The sequence below is a fragment of the Alternaria postmessia genome (genome assembly GCF_024291825.1).
Source record: "Alternaria postmessia strain BMP 2775 chromosome Unknown scaffold_1, whole genome shotgun sequence".
NCBI lineage: Eukaryota > Fungi > Ascomycota > Dothideomycetes > Pleosporales > Pleosporaceae > Alternaria > Alternaria postmessia.
This window is the reverse complement of record NW_026260074.1, coordinates 798,053-813,413: the sequence shown is the minus strand read 5'-3', so window position 1 is coordinate 813,413 and position 15,361 is coordinate 798,053. Positions and strand designations below refer to the sequence as shown.

General features: G+C 50.8%; 4 protein-coding genes and 1 non-coding gene across 5 annotated transcripts; 3 read left to right on the top strand and 2 right to left on the bottom strand.

Moving 5' to 3' along the window:
• Positions 1-657: 657 nt before the first annotated feature.
• Positions 658-2,282, bottom strand: J4E82_000287 (uncharacterized protein; the record flags this gene model as incomplete). The annotated part of the gene is made up of 2 exons (XM_051726608.1): positions 658-687; positions 738-2,282. 2 exons carry the CDS (start codon positions 2,280-2,282, stop codon positions 658-660), a joined length of 1,575 nt encoding a protein of 524 aa, XP_051593790.1.
• Positions 2,283-3,768: 1,486 nt separating this feature from the next.
• Positions 3,769-5,002, top strand: J4E82_000286 (uncharacterized protein; the record flags this gene model as incomplete). The annotated part of the gene is made up of 2 exons (XM_051726607.1): positions 3,769-4,061; positions 4,111-5,002. 2 exons carry the CDS (start codon positions 3,769-3,771, stop codon positions 5,000-5,002), a joined length of 1,185 nt encoding a protein of 394 aa, XP_051593789.1.
• Positions 5,003-5,282: 280 nt separating this feature from the next.
• Positions 5,283-6,326, top strand: J4E82_000285 (uncharacterized protein; the record flags this gene model as incomplete). The annotated part of the gene is made up of 1 exon (XM_051726606.1): positions 5,283-6,326. One exon carries the CDS (start codon positions 5,283-5,285, stop codon positions 6,324-6,326), a length of 1,044 nt encoding a protein of 347 aa, XP_051593788.1.
• A 3,866-nt stretch (positions 6,327-10,192) lies between these two features.
• J4E82_000284 (uncharacterized protein) lies at positions 10,193-11,076 on the top strand (the record flags this gene model as incomplete). Its single annotated transcript, XM_051726605.1, has 3 exons — positions 10,193-10,199; positions 10,292-10,752; positions 10,804-11,076. 3 exons carry the CDS (start codon positions 10,193-10,195, stop codon positions 11,074-11,076), a joined length of 741 nt encoding a protein of 246 aa, XP_051593787.1.
• A 1,858-nt stretch (positions 11,077-12,934) lies between these two features.
• On the bottom strand, positions 12,935-13,040 carry J4E82_000283. The gene has a single exon. It is a non-coding gene; the product is annotated as a tRNA-Lys (tRNA).
• Between the last annotated feature and the right edge of the window lie 2,321 nt (positions 13,041-15,361).

The window sequence follows — 15,361 nt, the reverse complement described above, 5'->3', positions numbered from 1 at the left end:
CACGCGACAACTTTTGTACTTTTGATGGATTTTATCGCAAAGCATTCTGAATATACAAGTACACACAAACTCCCTCCTGCTCGCATAGTGAACACTCGTATATGCAAGATCAAAACGCCCACCGCTGACCGTGGTTCTCTTCGGTAGTTTGGATACACTTCATACTCCGCCGCGTAGGCGAAAGCGCTTTGATATCGTAATCGTGATAATCGCAATAGCTTATTACCGAAGTCCCACCCGTCAATACAGCAGTGTCCGTATCCGCAATCCCCCATAACCAGAAGCGCCACCGAGAACGTAGAACGGAGATGCCGACCTTATAGGATGTCGTATCTAGCAGGAAGAGAACAGACATTTGCTTGATTCAACAAGCCACTTACTCCAGAAAAAAGAATAGTAGACGCAAACTTGAGAAAGTTAAATTTAAAACTCCGAGATACAACGAGGAGCGTGAAAATGGTATCGTAACGCCTCGCTATGCATACAAAAACAAGAATCCAAGAAAGATGTACGTATGATATGGGCGGTCGATACAGACTTTGGCGTTCGAGACGTGCTGATCGTGTGCAGCGCCGCGGTGAAATAAGGAGCAGACGTGACAGGTAGTGGGAAGTAATCTGTTGACTGGTGCGTGGTGCAAGTCTTTGATGGAGATGCTCAAACGCGGGGTTTCTTCCAATAATATTGCTAAGAATAGTCAGTGGGGGATTGCGTGGGTAAGCAGGCGTACTACGTACTTTGTGCGTCTTCCTGACAGACCGCAGTCCGGTGCTGCGAGTGCCAGCTGTAATGGTCTCGCGCCTCATTTGGTTGGAGTCCATCTCAGGGACATAGTAGAATTCGTTCTCGAGGGGCTGCCCAGCGGCATCTTTGCCAGCACGAGGAATTTCACCAACACAGGGAGTGTCATCCAGAATCCTCTTCAACTCTTTTCTAGAGAGCTCAGGGAGGGGAGTCGATGTGCCAGTGCCCTCTTCATCCTTGCCATTTGTGCCCTTGTTCACACAGGCCTTCAATTCAGCTGGAAGGTTGCTGTGAATAGCGGACAATGGTTGAGAGTGAATACGTGAGAATGCCAATTGGTTGATGACATGGTTCTTGATCGGTGACTCTTTGTATCGGATAGGCTCAGTAACGCGACGTTTGGGGGACGGCGACAGTAGTGGCCCGCGCATACGTGGAGTGTTTGATTGCGTTGGCGTAGCTGTGTTGAACGAGGCCATGCCACTGAGGAGGTTCTGACCGAAGGGTCCAAAGGAGTGTACAACAGGATCGTTTTCTTCATCATTGTCGGAGAAGTCGTCGGCGGCGAAGTTCACACTCTCTTTGAGATCGACAACAGGACGTACTTCATGGCTAGACTTGGAGCTTGGAAGAGAGGGGCGGATAAAGGTCTGGTCTGCGGAGCCTGGGGTGGCAATGCTAGGGCTATCCGCGCTGGCATCGGCATCTTCGAAGACTTCAACGGGGCCAGACTGCAGGTTGGTGCCAAGGCCGGCGAAGACGGGAGGGCGAATCGGGCTCTGCGAGACAGGTGACCGTGGAACAACAGGAGGGCTGGAACAGATGTTCTCTTGGGTACGGTTGCGAGTCGGAGTAGGCATGCCTTCTTCCTCGGATTCCCAAGAAAACTTTGATACAGGGATAGATGGCCAAGCAATCATGACGCGGGTATCCTGTACATCGAGCATGATGGCCGTCTCGGGGTTCTCTGACATGTACGTGTCTCCCTTGCTCAGCTCGAAGATGCGTCCTTTGCAGTGGATCTTCGCACCGTTCCATCCCAGACATTCAACCTCAATGTATCCATGCGGATATGGTGGGCTTGGCGCGTGATAAGCGGCTTGGACGTGAACGCGTGAAATGAGGCGGTTGGTAGAGAGCTGGTAATCTGACGTGTTGGAGCTCCTGCCCATTCTCACGATTTCGCCGTCTGCAGGAAGGTCGAGCGTGGGCACAGCACCGAGTGGGGTCCTCTCTGACAGAGCCGAGAAGGTGCGTTCGAAGCCCGGCCGGGCATGGCGGGGCGACGAGGAAATAATGTTGGTCGACGACGTGGGCTGCGGGGTTGGATAATACTTCAGCTGCTTGGGAAAGGTGGGCGAGTCCTCTTCGAACTTGCGTTTCGAGGACGCCGGACGTGGAAATGGCGATGAAGAGAATGGCCCATCCTCGCCGAAGGCCGGAAGAAGAGTTGGGGTGGGCTTCCGAACATGCCCCGAGTGCGGCTCTGTCGACTCGATGAGGGTTTGGGACAGCGTCTTGGTGGGTGAAAAGTCCATCTTGTGTGCGGAGCTCCTAGAACGCGAGGCTCCTGGCGTGTCGATGTCTATGGGGTAAGGTGGACGTGTCTCGAAGGGAGACAAGCGAGCCGGCGGCTGCGGAAGGAGTGTTGAAGACGCGAAGGCAGGCACACGGCAGTATGGAAAAAGAAAGACGTAGGTTAGGAGGAGGAGGCCATCAAGTCAATTACGAAACTACGGGTCAGTCACGAACGCGATCGTGGAAGACGTCGCGACGCGGGTGTGGGTTGGCTAGCGTGATGAAGCTAGGGCCGTCGTAAGAACCAGCACCCAAATTCACCACGCCTTGCTCCCTTGCAATATGTCTCTTGTAACATCCTTTCAAATGCAAAGCACTCTGCATGTCTCAGCTAATCCGATTGCGTATCTTTCTGTACTTTTCCAGCTCTCCTTTCGCTATACATGTCCCAAAGTTCGGCATATTCTGCCACATGCGTTCACCAGCCTCTGTGCACGAGCACAATTATTACGCCTATGACATACATTGTCTCCTCGGCTGCCTCTCTAACTTGATTTTCTCCGCTCTGCCAGCCCCTCTACACTGCAGCCGATTCCACATTAACGCACCATCATTGCTAAAGCTGACGCGCTGAGACAAAGTCAATCACGCTTGATGATGCACTTGTGCCATGTGCGACTCTTATGCTAAAGTCACTGTCCGTAACAAAGTGCAATATAAAGGGCAAAAGGCATCTATACGCATACTGTGAACGCGTATCAAGATCTTAAGGTACTGCGCGCTCATGCACAAAGATCAAATTGCCCCACTGTCCTACGCCTGTGCCCAAATGGAGGCAAACGTCACGCAAGTGAAAAGAAAAACTTTGTGCAGCAATCGACGCAGCTAACACGAGAGCAAACACGTCCGTAACCCAAGTGGAGCTGTAGGGCCGACGGACGCGAACACGCAGCGGTATAGACGCGTCGTGAGAAGATGGCCAGGCGAGCGCACGGTGACGGCGTTTCGGCTCGACCGTGACCGGATGGCTTCGATCAATCGATAGCACGAACCAGTAAATCTCGTACATGTAGCCATGTGGGAGTCCATCAGCTGCTGTCATATTCGTGATCCCTCAGGACTTGGAATGATAATCGAGAGGTGAATGCATCTCGCAGTAGTTTCTTAACCATTGCCGCCAGTAATGACAGCACATGTACCACGCCGGGTACGTACCACTGACGCGCTGCTGATGAAACGGCTGACTGCATGGGAACGAGAGGTGAAATTGATATTGGACGGCTGGTGACAATGCAAGGATGAGCAACCTGTCGTGTGCTTGGAGATACTGCGACGCGATGATTGGTTAAAGATGCCCATTCGCCTTCCGCTTTCAATGAGACAGCCCCGCATTAGTCTCGGTCTTTCGGAGAAACCATATGACCGGCAAAAAGTTGGAAAGTTCAGTCCAGGGTCTAGCCCAGAATTTCCAGCGACAAGAAACATCGCAAACATATCACAGCAACAATGGCCAAATCCAAGACCCTGACTAAGAAGGCCGAGAAGGCGACCGAGGCGCCTCTCACCACCAAAACCACGAATGGTACACCCTACCAGCTTGATCCGTCGCAAGTCGAGCGCGCGGCGAAGGCGCTCGTTGCGCACATGAAGAAGCATGTCGAGGAAAAGCAGCAGGAGGCACCAAAGAAGAGCTTGGCGGCCGACGAGGACGAGGCGGAGGAGGTTGACGAGCCCATCTTCCTCAGCCTGGCGACAAAAAAGCAGATCGGCAACACTAAGAGCTTGAAGCCTGTAGCCATGTAGGTTCGCACATGACAGCGCTTGCGACACACCGCTAACAGTACCCAGCAAACTACCTCACCCCATCATCGCAAACGATGTCCGGATATGCATCTTCACCAAAGACCCCCAGAGAGCATACAAAGACCTTGTCGCATCTGACGCTTTCCCGGAAGCCCTTCGCGGAAAGGTGCAACGTGTGCTCGGCGTGGACAAGCTAAAGAAGCGGTACAAGGCATTCGAGCAGAAGCGTGCACTCCTCGCTGAGTACGACGTTTTCATGGTCGACGATCGCGTAATCAAGATTGTCGCAGAATGCCTAGGCAAAACCTTTTACAAGAGCAAGTCAAAGCGCCCGATTCCGGTTCGTCTTACTGCGGGTGCATACATCGACAAGAGCACAAAGAAGGACGCGAAGGAGCCACAAAACGTCGTTGGAACACCACAAGGTATAGCAAAGGAGATCGAGTCGGCTCTTCACTCGACCTACCTGAGCATGAGCCCATCCGCCAACACCTCTATCAAGATCGGCAACCTTTCCATGACTTCTCAGCAGATCGTTGAGAACACTGCCGCTGTTGTTTCCGAAGTTGTCAACAAGCACGTTGGCCAGGGCTGGCGCAACATTCGCAGTTTGCATGTCAAGGGTCCTGCGACCAAGGCTCTACCTATCTGGCTCGCTGACGAGCTGTGGGCTGAGCCTGAGCAAGTTCGCGACGCACCATACCATGGTGCCATCACAGAAGGCACGCCCAAGGGCAAGTCCGCAGAGCGCAAGAGGAAGTGGGATGAGTGGGAGGAAGAGATGCTCGACGACGAGGAGCTTGCCGCGAAGCAGGCCAGGAGAGAAGCTAAGAAGGCCAAGAAAACAGAGAAGAAGAGCTCAATTAGCAAGGAGAAGCGCAAGGCCATGAAGCAAGATGCGCTCCAGTCGGTGCAGACACCATTGATCGCTGGTTGAGCTATCCATGGTGGGCATCGTTGCATGGCATTGGCGTTCCGGTGTTCAAAAGATCTATTTGACGATATGGTAATATACCACTGGTCGGCATCCACCAATGCAGGCTCTTTGCAATATCAAGTTTTCTATTCTGCAAATGCATTATGATAGTAGTGATACATCTTTGCTTTATGTTTTGCCTGTATATGAAGGCGATGGAGAGCTATGACCTTGCTCGGCTGTACCTGCCTCGGCTTGATGCTAACGTCATGCAATGCAGCGTAGATCACACTCGCGTCTCATGCACTCAACTTGCGCCTCCCAACCTTACAACCCTCACTTTCATCAGACAACCGCTGAAATGCTTGGATTACTTCCGCTCTCGACACTCTTACTCGTGACGCAGACAATCGCGTCGCCACTCACACGGAGCGACTCCAAGCCACTTCCTCTGCTCATCTGGCATGGCTTAGGCGACAACTATGCTGCAGACGGTCTGCACAGCGTCGGCGACCTCGCAAACGAGACAAACCCTGGCACATATGTATACTACATCCGGCTCGACGAAGATGCCGGAAGTGATCGAACAGCGACGTTCCTCGGCAATGTTACCGAGCAGATTGCGCAAGTCTGTGACGACATCGCGAAACACGAGGTTTTAAGCAGGGCGCCAGGTCTGAACGCGCTAGGTTTCTCGCAGGGTGGGCAGTTCCTTCGCGGACTGGTAGAGCGCTGCGGCGACCGTATAAACGTCAAGAATTTGGTCACCTTTGGCAGCCAACACAACGGTATTGCAAAATACCAGCTCTGCAAAGATGGAGACTGGCTATGCAAGGGCTATATCAACTTGCTCAAAGCTAACACCTGGGGCGCATGGGTACAAGGCCATCTCGTTCCAGCGCAGTACTTCAAAGCCACCAACGAGACCACCGGCGAACCTACGGAAGAGTATCTCGAAGCCTCCAACTTCCTCGCTGACATCAACAACGAAAGGGTGCTCAAGAACGTCACTTACGCGAAAAACCTCGCTGCATTGGACAACTTCGTCATGTACGTCTTCGAGGACGACACCACTGTTATACCGAAGGAGTCGGGTTGGTTCGCGTATACGAACACCACCAGCAATGAGGTCACGGATCTGAGGGACCGCGACATCTACAAAGAGGATTGGATTGGGCTCAAGAAGCTTGACGCGAAGGGAGGTCTACACTTCAAGACTACAGAGGGTGGTCACATGGATTTGGGGGATAAGGTGCTGATAGATGTCTTTGAGACCTATTTCGCGCCGGAGAAGACGGTTTGGAGTGGCATTATCGACGAGATCCAAGAGATTATTGAGTTATAAAGCAGGGTTTTATAGAGTCAGCCTCAGGGATAACCAATGTAGCCAGTGGTGAGGTTGTATTTATATGTAAGAATATAGGCGTGAACGCGATCAATAAGTATAATGTCACATGTTTTCCTTGGATTGCATCACGAAACTCGCGCCATATTACTTGCGGTATAGGTAGTCCAGCAAGAACTATACGTATTTCTGATTGGCAGGCTTATCGAGAGTTAACTTTAAGTGATTCCTGTGGTAGTGTATGCTGAGACACCATCTTCTACTAGGCCTCGTATCTTCTCATAGTGTAAACTGATCAAGCAGATCACACTCGTTACGAAAGACTTTGCATCTCTCGGATTATTTGCTGATAATAAAACAGACATAAAAAAGCATCAGCAGTCTACATACTGTTTACATCCAACGTAGTGTAGAGTAGCGAATATCTTCAAAACATGTTTTGTTGACGATTTTGAACTCAAAAAATAAGGAATTACCCACGACGCAAGTACTGTCGTAAGTTCCTTTAGGAACTACAATAATCGGTCACGGACGTTTGCTAGAAGCCATAAAGAGCGACACCGAGAACCAACAAACTTACTGCTAGTCCTCCAATCATTACACGTTCTTGCATGCGCATCCCCTCCCCCAACCGGGGTTTTGCGGCAGACGTCATGCTTGTGTGGGTCATCATGAGCATCAGCCCACAACAACACTCCACGCCGACGCCGCTCGAAACGAGTCTAGTCTTGGCCTCTCCATACTTTAAATACTCCATTTCTCCCCAGAACCCTTAATTGACAAATCTCGCCCATCGCGGCTCTTCTCCACTCCATCACTACTTTACGACGCTCTCGCTGAGCTTGACGCTCCTCGGACAGCTCCAAAGCTCTATCGATAAGCTAATCATTTGGATCGCGATCATCGCGTTGAAAAAGAAAAAGCCCTGAATTAAACATGTCGGTCTCAGCAGCATTGAAGAGTCGGGTCAGGAGGCCAAGTTATCTCAAGAAGATTGCTAAGGCTGAGGATTTGCTTCATCACTTCCCCAATGGAGCATACATTGGCTGGAGTGGCTTCACTGGTGTGGGATACCCAAAGTAAGTATTATCTCTGCTGTCGCGCTACGACAGCCAAGCCATGAGGCTCTTCGGGTACTCAACACGATCTTGACTATGGCATACGATATCGGGCCTGCTGGGTAGTCCGATCTGGGATCCCGAGGTGGAACGGAAGTTTAGCAAGCGACGAAAGCCGAACTATCCCCGACTCCACAATTCGAGCTGCGCATGGATCAGGTCGAGACGAGTAGTCAAGAGCCTTGGCCATGACACTTGTCGCGCATCTTGACTTGGATGAACAATGTTGATTACGTTGATGAAGTTGTCAGACTAACGTCATGACAGAAAGATCCCCACGGCCATGGCCGACCATGTCGAGAAGAACAATCTTCAGGGCCAGCTCAAGTACAATCTCTTTGTTGGTGCATCATCAGGTGCAGAGACTGAGAACCGATGGGCACGTCTCAATATGATCGAGCGCCGGTCGCCGCATCAAGTCGGCAAGGAAATTGCCAAGGGTATCAATAACGGCAACATCAACTTCTTCGACAAACATCTTAGCATGTTCCCTGTCGACTTGATGTACGGGTTCTACACATTGAACAAGCCTCACAACAAGCTAGACGTCACCATTGTGGAAGCATCCGCCATCACTGAGGACGGTGGCATCATCCCTGGAGCCAGTGTTGGCGCATCACCCGAACTGATTCAGATGGCCGATAAGATCATCATCGAGGTCAACACCGCAGCTCCTTCTTTCGAAGGTTTACATGACATTACTATGACTGATCTTCCACCACGCCGAAAGCCTTATCTCATCATGTCTCCGGAGGATCGCATCGGCACACCACACATCCCTGTTGACCCAGAGAAGGTCGTGGCGATTGTAGAGAGCGACTACCCCGATCAGACCCAGCCCAACGCCGCTGAGGATGAAACCTCAAGGGCTATTGCCGCGAACCTGATTGAGTTCTTGAAACACGAAGTTAAGCACGGCCGCCTACCAGAGAACCTTCTACCCATTCAGTCTGGTATTGGAAACATAGCCAACGCTGTTGTTGGTGGACTTGCTTCTGGTGGTGCAAACTTTAAGAACCTTAAAGTATGGACCGAAGTTCTCCAAGACTCCTTCCTTGACCTCTTCGACTCTGGCAACCTGGACTTCGCAACTGCGACTTCAATTCGCTTCTCTCCTGACGGCTTCCACCGATTCTACGAGAACTGGGACCGATATGCACCCAAGCTACTGCTCCGCTCCCAGCAAGTCTCCAACTCCCCTGAAATTATCCGACGTCTCGGTGTCATTGGAATGAACACGCCCGTTGAAGTCGACATCTATGCCCATGCCAACTCAACATGTGTCATGGGTAGCCGCATGCTCAATGGTCTCGGTGGGTCCGCCGACTTCCTTCGTTCTTCCAAGTACTCCATCATGCACACACCCTCGTCGCGTCCTACTAAGACCGATCCAACTGGTGTATCCTGCATTGTTCCCATGTGCACTCATATCGATCAGACCGAGCATGACCTCGACGTCATCGTCACCGAGCAAGGTCTCGCCGATGTCCGTGGTCTCTCTCCCAAGGAGCGTGCCCGCGTCATCATCAAGAAGTGCGCCCACCCCGACTACGTACCAATTCTCGAAGACTACTTCAACAAGGCAGAGTTTGAATGCCTAAGGAAGGGCTGGGGTCATGAGCCGCATCTGCTGTGGAACAGCTTCGACATGCACAAGCACTTGAACGAGCACGGCACCATGAAGCTGCCCAAGTGGGACTACTCTAGTGCGGAGAAGGCCATGTAAAGATTGAATGCAGAGTATTTTGAATGTAGTAAATGTAATCGAACCTGGTATTCATCTACCTCGGTGTAGTATATTGTATTCAGTTGTATGAAGAGAAAAAACTGCCGATCAGCGCATGTATATGTGACCAATAACATCAAAAGCGACATGTGTGCTTTTTCCAGGCATTCGTCACGTCGTCGACAGAATACATGGTGTTTTCTACACTCTCAACCTCAACATGGCGAAATTCCATCCGTCCAAGGTATCAACCACCTCTGAACTGTTCGGGACGAGATATTACACGAACAAAGTACGCGCGCGGCATCCATATCGAACTGTACAGGCCCGGTCGTGGCAATAGGCAGAGATGGTTTGCGTTTGAGCCAATGCGGCTGTGTACCACGGGTCTTACCATGGACGAGAGCATGACGTGGGATACTCGTGTTTGATGCACGCAGTCACGGCTAACATTGCATTGCAGCAAGCTATGCGTGTGTCGTGCCAGAAAACTCTGCTCAGACCAGCCGTTCGCCTGCATATTGAATGGACGCGCTCTTACCGCCAATGTCGGAATCGTTCGTTCGTTGAGAGTTAGATTGCCACCCGCTAATGCTACGCGTCGGCTGGCACCATGTGACTGCGCGGCTCACAAGCGGCTTCAGGCTCTTGCATTCGAGCATACGCCTGGCTTTGCCTTCTTACACCTCACCGGGACGCGCCTCGAAGCTTCACGACACCCCTGACATCTCCTAGCATCTTTTCCGCGCCCCTTGCGAGCTGCTTTTTGGGTGCCGAACAAGGAACTGTTCCCGCCCGTTCGCGCGTCTTCCCGTATCTCGCGTGCTGCGCACGAACACGGTGCTCCTACGACACGTCTCCGACCATCGCTCTCCCACTGAGGACCGCCATTGGAACGCTTGCTACCCTGACATCTTTACTCGCATCGATATTTCTGAGTCGTATATTGGCATTCGACTCGAGATTGCAACGACAGCGCGAGCCACTAGTTGCCTACTACCCCGCCGCCACGCTCGCGAACGATGATGCGTAAGTCAGTCGCGTTTCTCTTAAGCCGAGTTATTACCTAGGTACTCATGCACCCATTGCACCAGCAGAACACGCCAACACCGCCCATACAGCAACCATTGCTGCCGTAGACGACCCAGTGTCCCACAACTCGCAAGAGTCGGTCCAGTCTGCCGTCTCTAGCACCTTCTCGGCCCCGGCACTACCCTCCTCCTCGAGCAACCTGTCTACCTCCACCACTGCCGAGACGGACCTCACCACCCTCTCGTCGACCAATGTAGCAAATCAAAGTAAACCTCTAGAGGCACCAATGCCTAAACCGTCGAGCCAGACTGCTGCTGGAGACGTGCCAGCTGCACCGCGCATCGATACAGCCGCCGCCAATGCGCTGCAGAATGGTGGCACAGCAGCCACTTCCATGACACCAGAATCTCCAGCAACTCAAGGCTCCAAGAGAACCGTAGATGGTTCTCTCAAGAGCGCAGGGCCAGTGCCCGAAGCGCCATCGGTACGCACATACGCACACAAGAGGAACAAGAGCATGGATACACACTCAGGTACTCGCATTGGAGAGGTGCGTGTTGTAGCTTCAGACTAAGCCCTCAGGTTGCTGATGCAAACGCAGTTATCCGCACAGCTTAAGACGCGTCTTTCCTACGCCATGGTCAAAGTCCAGAACGGCTGGGAGAAGCAGTCACTTGACGAGCTCGAAGAAAGCCAGTCACAACGCGGTTCGCCCAATTCTGCTCCTGGGAGGAGTGATCAACTAGCGTTTGACTCGCCTGGTACTACCGACCGCCAACGAAGACCAAGCGGCGTCTCTGATATATCGGACCAAATGATCATGTCCCCTGCTTCTGACCCAACTCGATCACTCGCAGGAACCCCAGCTTGTTAGTCTTCCCTTAGAATCTGATTCCAGAGTGCTAACGTCTGTCAGCCTACTGGCGGCCGGGTACGCGTCCCGCAATGAATGCTGCGGCAAACCTCATCTCTATCACCGGAGCACATCCTGGCTATGGCCTTGCACCAGCCCCGACCTTCCAGAGTAGGCGGAGAAGTCGCTCGAGCGTCTCACATGTACCCCCTCCACTACTCGGAGCTAGCCAAAGGAAACACTACAGTGATGTCGGTGCAGGCCCGCGGTCGCCAGCAACCCCTCGAGCAGGTATCCTTCGTATGCCAAGTCAACAAGCAGAAAAAGACGCTGTTGATACACTGCTTTTCATGAGCAGCCCCAACAATTCACAACGCTTCCCGGCGAGCAGCCAGCCTCAACCAAGTCCACTCAGAGCTGAAGCGCCTCAACGACGCGTCATGTTCGAGGCCTACCCCCCACAAGACCGGCGCGCCATGTATCAGCCATCAATGCCTGCTCCACCTCATCACCACCAACACGGACCGTACCCCGCATATCCAGCGAGATAATGACGGAAGTAAATGTTCCATCAGATATTACTTCCTCTTCTCTCTTCAACACTATTCTTATGGCTCGACGATCGCATTGCATGGATGGCGTTGAGATACCCACTGCACGGATGCAAGTATTCCTACTGTCAGGTCTCTCTTCCCCTCCACCAAGTTTTATAGTGCGCATATGTCGCGCTTCAGGATATCCTGGGAGGTGTATTGATATTGCTTGGCCATTTGTATGAGCTTGCCCTCTTGCGTTTGTTTACTTTGGCGATGAGGCCTTGTTGACATTTGTATGCTTGAGCGTTTTAGCTACCACGAATAGGTATTATGACCATGTAACGAATAGACGAATGAGCGCTTTGATTCTGTCTGATGTTGGTTGGTGGTGAAGAATATACAATGAGTTGTGATAGATGTAGGTGTACATTATCAGCAGCTCTTGTAGCTGCCAGTGAGTTGTCTTCGAGGCAACTCATCGACTTTCTACCAAAAGCATAATTGCTAGAACGCCGCCAAAAACAAGCTAGCTCGAGGGCTCCTCTCGAGGACACCGTCCTCCAATCAAGTGTTGAAGTTCATCTGTGATGTCTACCCTTGCCACAGATTCCGTATTGTTAATGCTCATCGATCACTTCTTGTGGTCGACTCGGACTCAAGACATGCACGACCAGAAAGAATGGCACTGTCGTTCTTGGAGAGTTTGCTGGAAAGCGAGATGAGGTTGGTGCGGACGGTTAGGCTACACAGGCGTATGCAGTTTGCGAATAGATTCTAGCTAGAGTAGCTGTCTCCGACGAAACGCAGCTACTTCGTATATTGTAGTCTGATTCAATAGTCGACGCTCACATCTTCTCGTCGTTTGACCATGGCGTGGCTGCGTTACGAATTTTTGAAGTTGTTCGATGTTCGCCAAGAATCGTGAAAGAAACATGGGACGGTTCCAGGGCAATGAGTACATAACTGATATGGTTCCTTAATCACTTGAGCCCCATTGAGGAAGCCAATAAACCTACATGTTGTCAGAAAATCGATTGGCCGCACCAAGATTTAATCGGCGGCCGCTTCAGGTTACACGGGTTTATGTTTAAGAAATGCGTCTGATGTGCAAACGACACAACACACACCTAACATAATTTTGTCCTTTAAGATTACACTTCAAGAAGAATTACATGGTTAAGCATAAATAAAAAAGAGAGCTTGACCAGACGTTTGCTTGCGTTGTGGTGGTGGCGGTTGTAGACCATTTAGCATTCAGGGGCACAAAAAAAAAAGTCCTTCACCGTCCAACGTCAACACCACACCCTGCAACCCACGATGGACGACAGGACAACAAAAACGAAAGCCCGACGTGGGGGTCGAACCCACAACCTTGAGATTTGATACAATCGTGTCTGTTAGGACGTGATAACTAAGAGTCTCACGCTCTACCGATTGAGCTAGCCGGGCTGTTGTTGCTTTCGATGGAAATATGCAAGAATGCAACAAATATATTACACGAATGTCTCACTGACTCTCCGATGCCATCGCAGACATCTAGGAATGCTACATGGGAGTTCGGCTGGTTGTGGAAAATTTTGGCTGGATATGCGGGTCGGGTAGGCAAGCAAATTTTGCCAGTATCCGAAGACCCCGCCTCTGGCCTGCTCAGACACCATCAACACACTCTCTTCTATGTTCCACGTCTCCGGTACGCCTTGTACCAGCATTACGACATTCGGACGTTTTGACGGACCGAACAATATGACGCTTTGAACAGCCGAAATATTTCCACTTCGACGGACTCGACATTAGGACCGATGCTGTGGCTCGAACTGCCTGCTAGCCGTTTACTCATCTCCATTCTGCCTTGTGAGGCATGTTTCTGCTGCCTGAATCTGCAAGCAATCTGCACGTCACCGCACCATCAAAACCCTTCCTCTTATTGGTCTGGCGGATTTACCAGAAAGAGAAATTGTATGCCTCCCATACTAATGCTTCACGACCGCATCGCGACAACAGACGCGTAGAGTAGTGGCGAAGCATGACGGTGGTTTGATAGAACCGCATATAGACTCACCATGCATGAGTTTGGGGAACTTATACGAGATCGCCATGGGAAGCTAAACAAGCCTCCCTGGGTCGAAAACATCCTAAATGCATGTGAGTTTGTGTTGCACACTTGTTCGGTGAATTCAGTGCTTCTCGATGTACTCAGGGGTTCGTTAGGCAAATGACATGTGAAACGTTGGATACCTAATGCGCCCATTGCTAGTATGTACGAGGCGGAGTGAGAGGCTTTCTAGACCTGCATGGCATGGATTTGGGATGATACATGCTAGTGGTGCGCTTTGGGCGGAAACTGGTCGGTATCCTCGGTTCGATGGAAGAGTCGCGCCGACCTGTGCTAATCACTCGCGTGGAGTGCTAAACCTGACACGTGACGTAATCGCAACATCACTCCGTACTTAATTCAGTCATTACGTGCAGAAAGATTGCGACCTCCATTGCCAGCAGCCGTATTATATCACAGGATTTCCTGCATTGCATGCATTGGAAAAGCCCCTCCAGGTTACGATTCCACGCCCCAGCAACATTGCCGCTGTACGCCAGCAGGCAATCATGATGCTAGCGATGGTGACCTAGACAGCCTATTTAGGTAAAGATACTGGTCCGGGGTTCTTCATCTTTGGAGGAGAAGTAGGTGGAGCAGCTTACACCATCTCTTGCTACCCTGTCAAGTGTTCGACCGTCACTGGCGGCGTTCTGAAAAGTGTCTTGTCACCCTCTGGGTACTGTTTAGTTTTGTTCAAACCATTCCCATTATGATATTGTACTGCGTATTCGAGGTAGGGCATACAGCAATAGCCTGTAGCGATTTCCTAGTTCACAGTCAGTCTCCCCTTGCTTACTACGCAATTTGTGACTCGCTTGCTCCACTATCCAATATGATATTTTCACAAGCAGTATATAGACATCTTAATGTTAGTAAAGATGACCCCAAGTTTAACTAGATTATTTTGATGATCAAGAAAAAGACAGAAATGAAGAATTCCAAACTTCCAATCCGCTTAAGGGATACAGGTGAAGGTAGCAGAAACACAGTCTATGCTAGAGAATTTTTCCTCAAGCATAGCGTTACGGTCCTGTATGGATATGTACAGGACTTAGAGTATATAAAAACAAGGGGTTTCGCACATGTTGAGCGGAGCTTAAAACGTGTATCTATATAAGTACCATAAAGACAGTCAAGTTGGGGAGAAAATAAAGGTATTCGTGAGGGAAGAAGACTGAAATTGTACCAACGGATAATCACACAACGAAGCAGAATAGTGACCAAGCTAGAATACAAGATGAATGGTTGGTTTAGTGAGAGACATGATGAGGAAGAGATACGTGTTTGCAAAGAGATCCATATTTATACTTCGTCAGATCCACCTAACTTAGTGTCGAGGAGTGCCCGTGAGCATAGTAGTCGGCATACTAGAAGATCTTAATAGGACACGGGATTTGAGGCTGGTAATAGAGATGAAGTCTGGAAATGAGCAGACATTTTACGGCGACAAGTTGAAGCTAAAGCTATGCGATTAGATGGTCTAGTCCGACCCCTATCACCCTAGTCCATTCTACCACCGGAAATCCGCCATAATCGGGTCTCCTAAAGCGGACCGTCTCACAACTAAGCGAAAAGCTTAATTTGCAACTGGTGTGGACACGCGTCTCAATAATCCTTGCTGACCCTTGGTAAGGCAAACTACGAGGCTGAAACTCGACGTTTGTGATGTATCGAT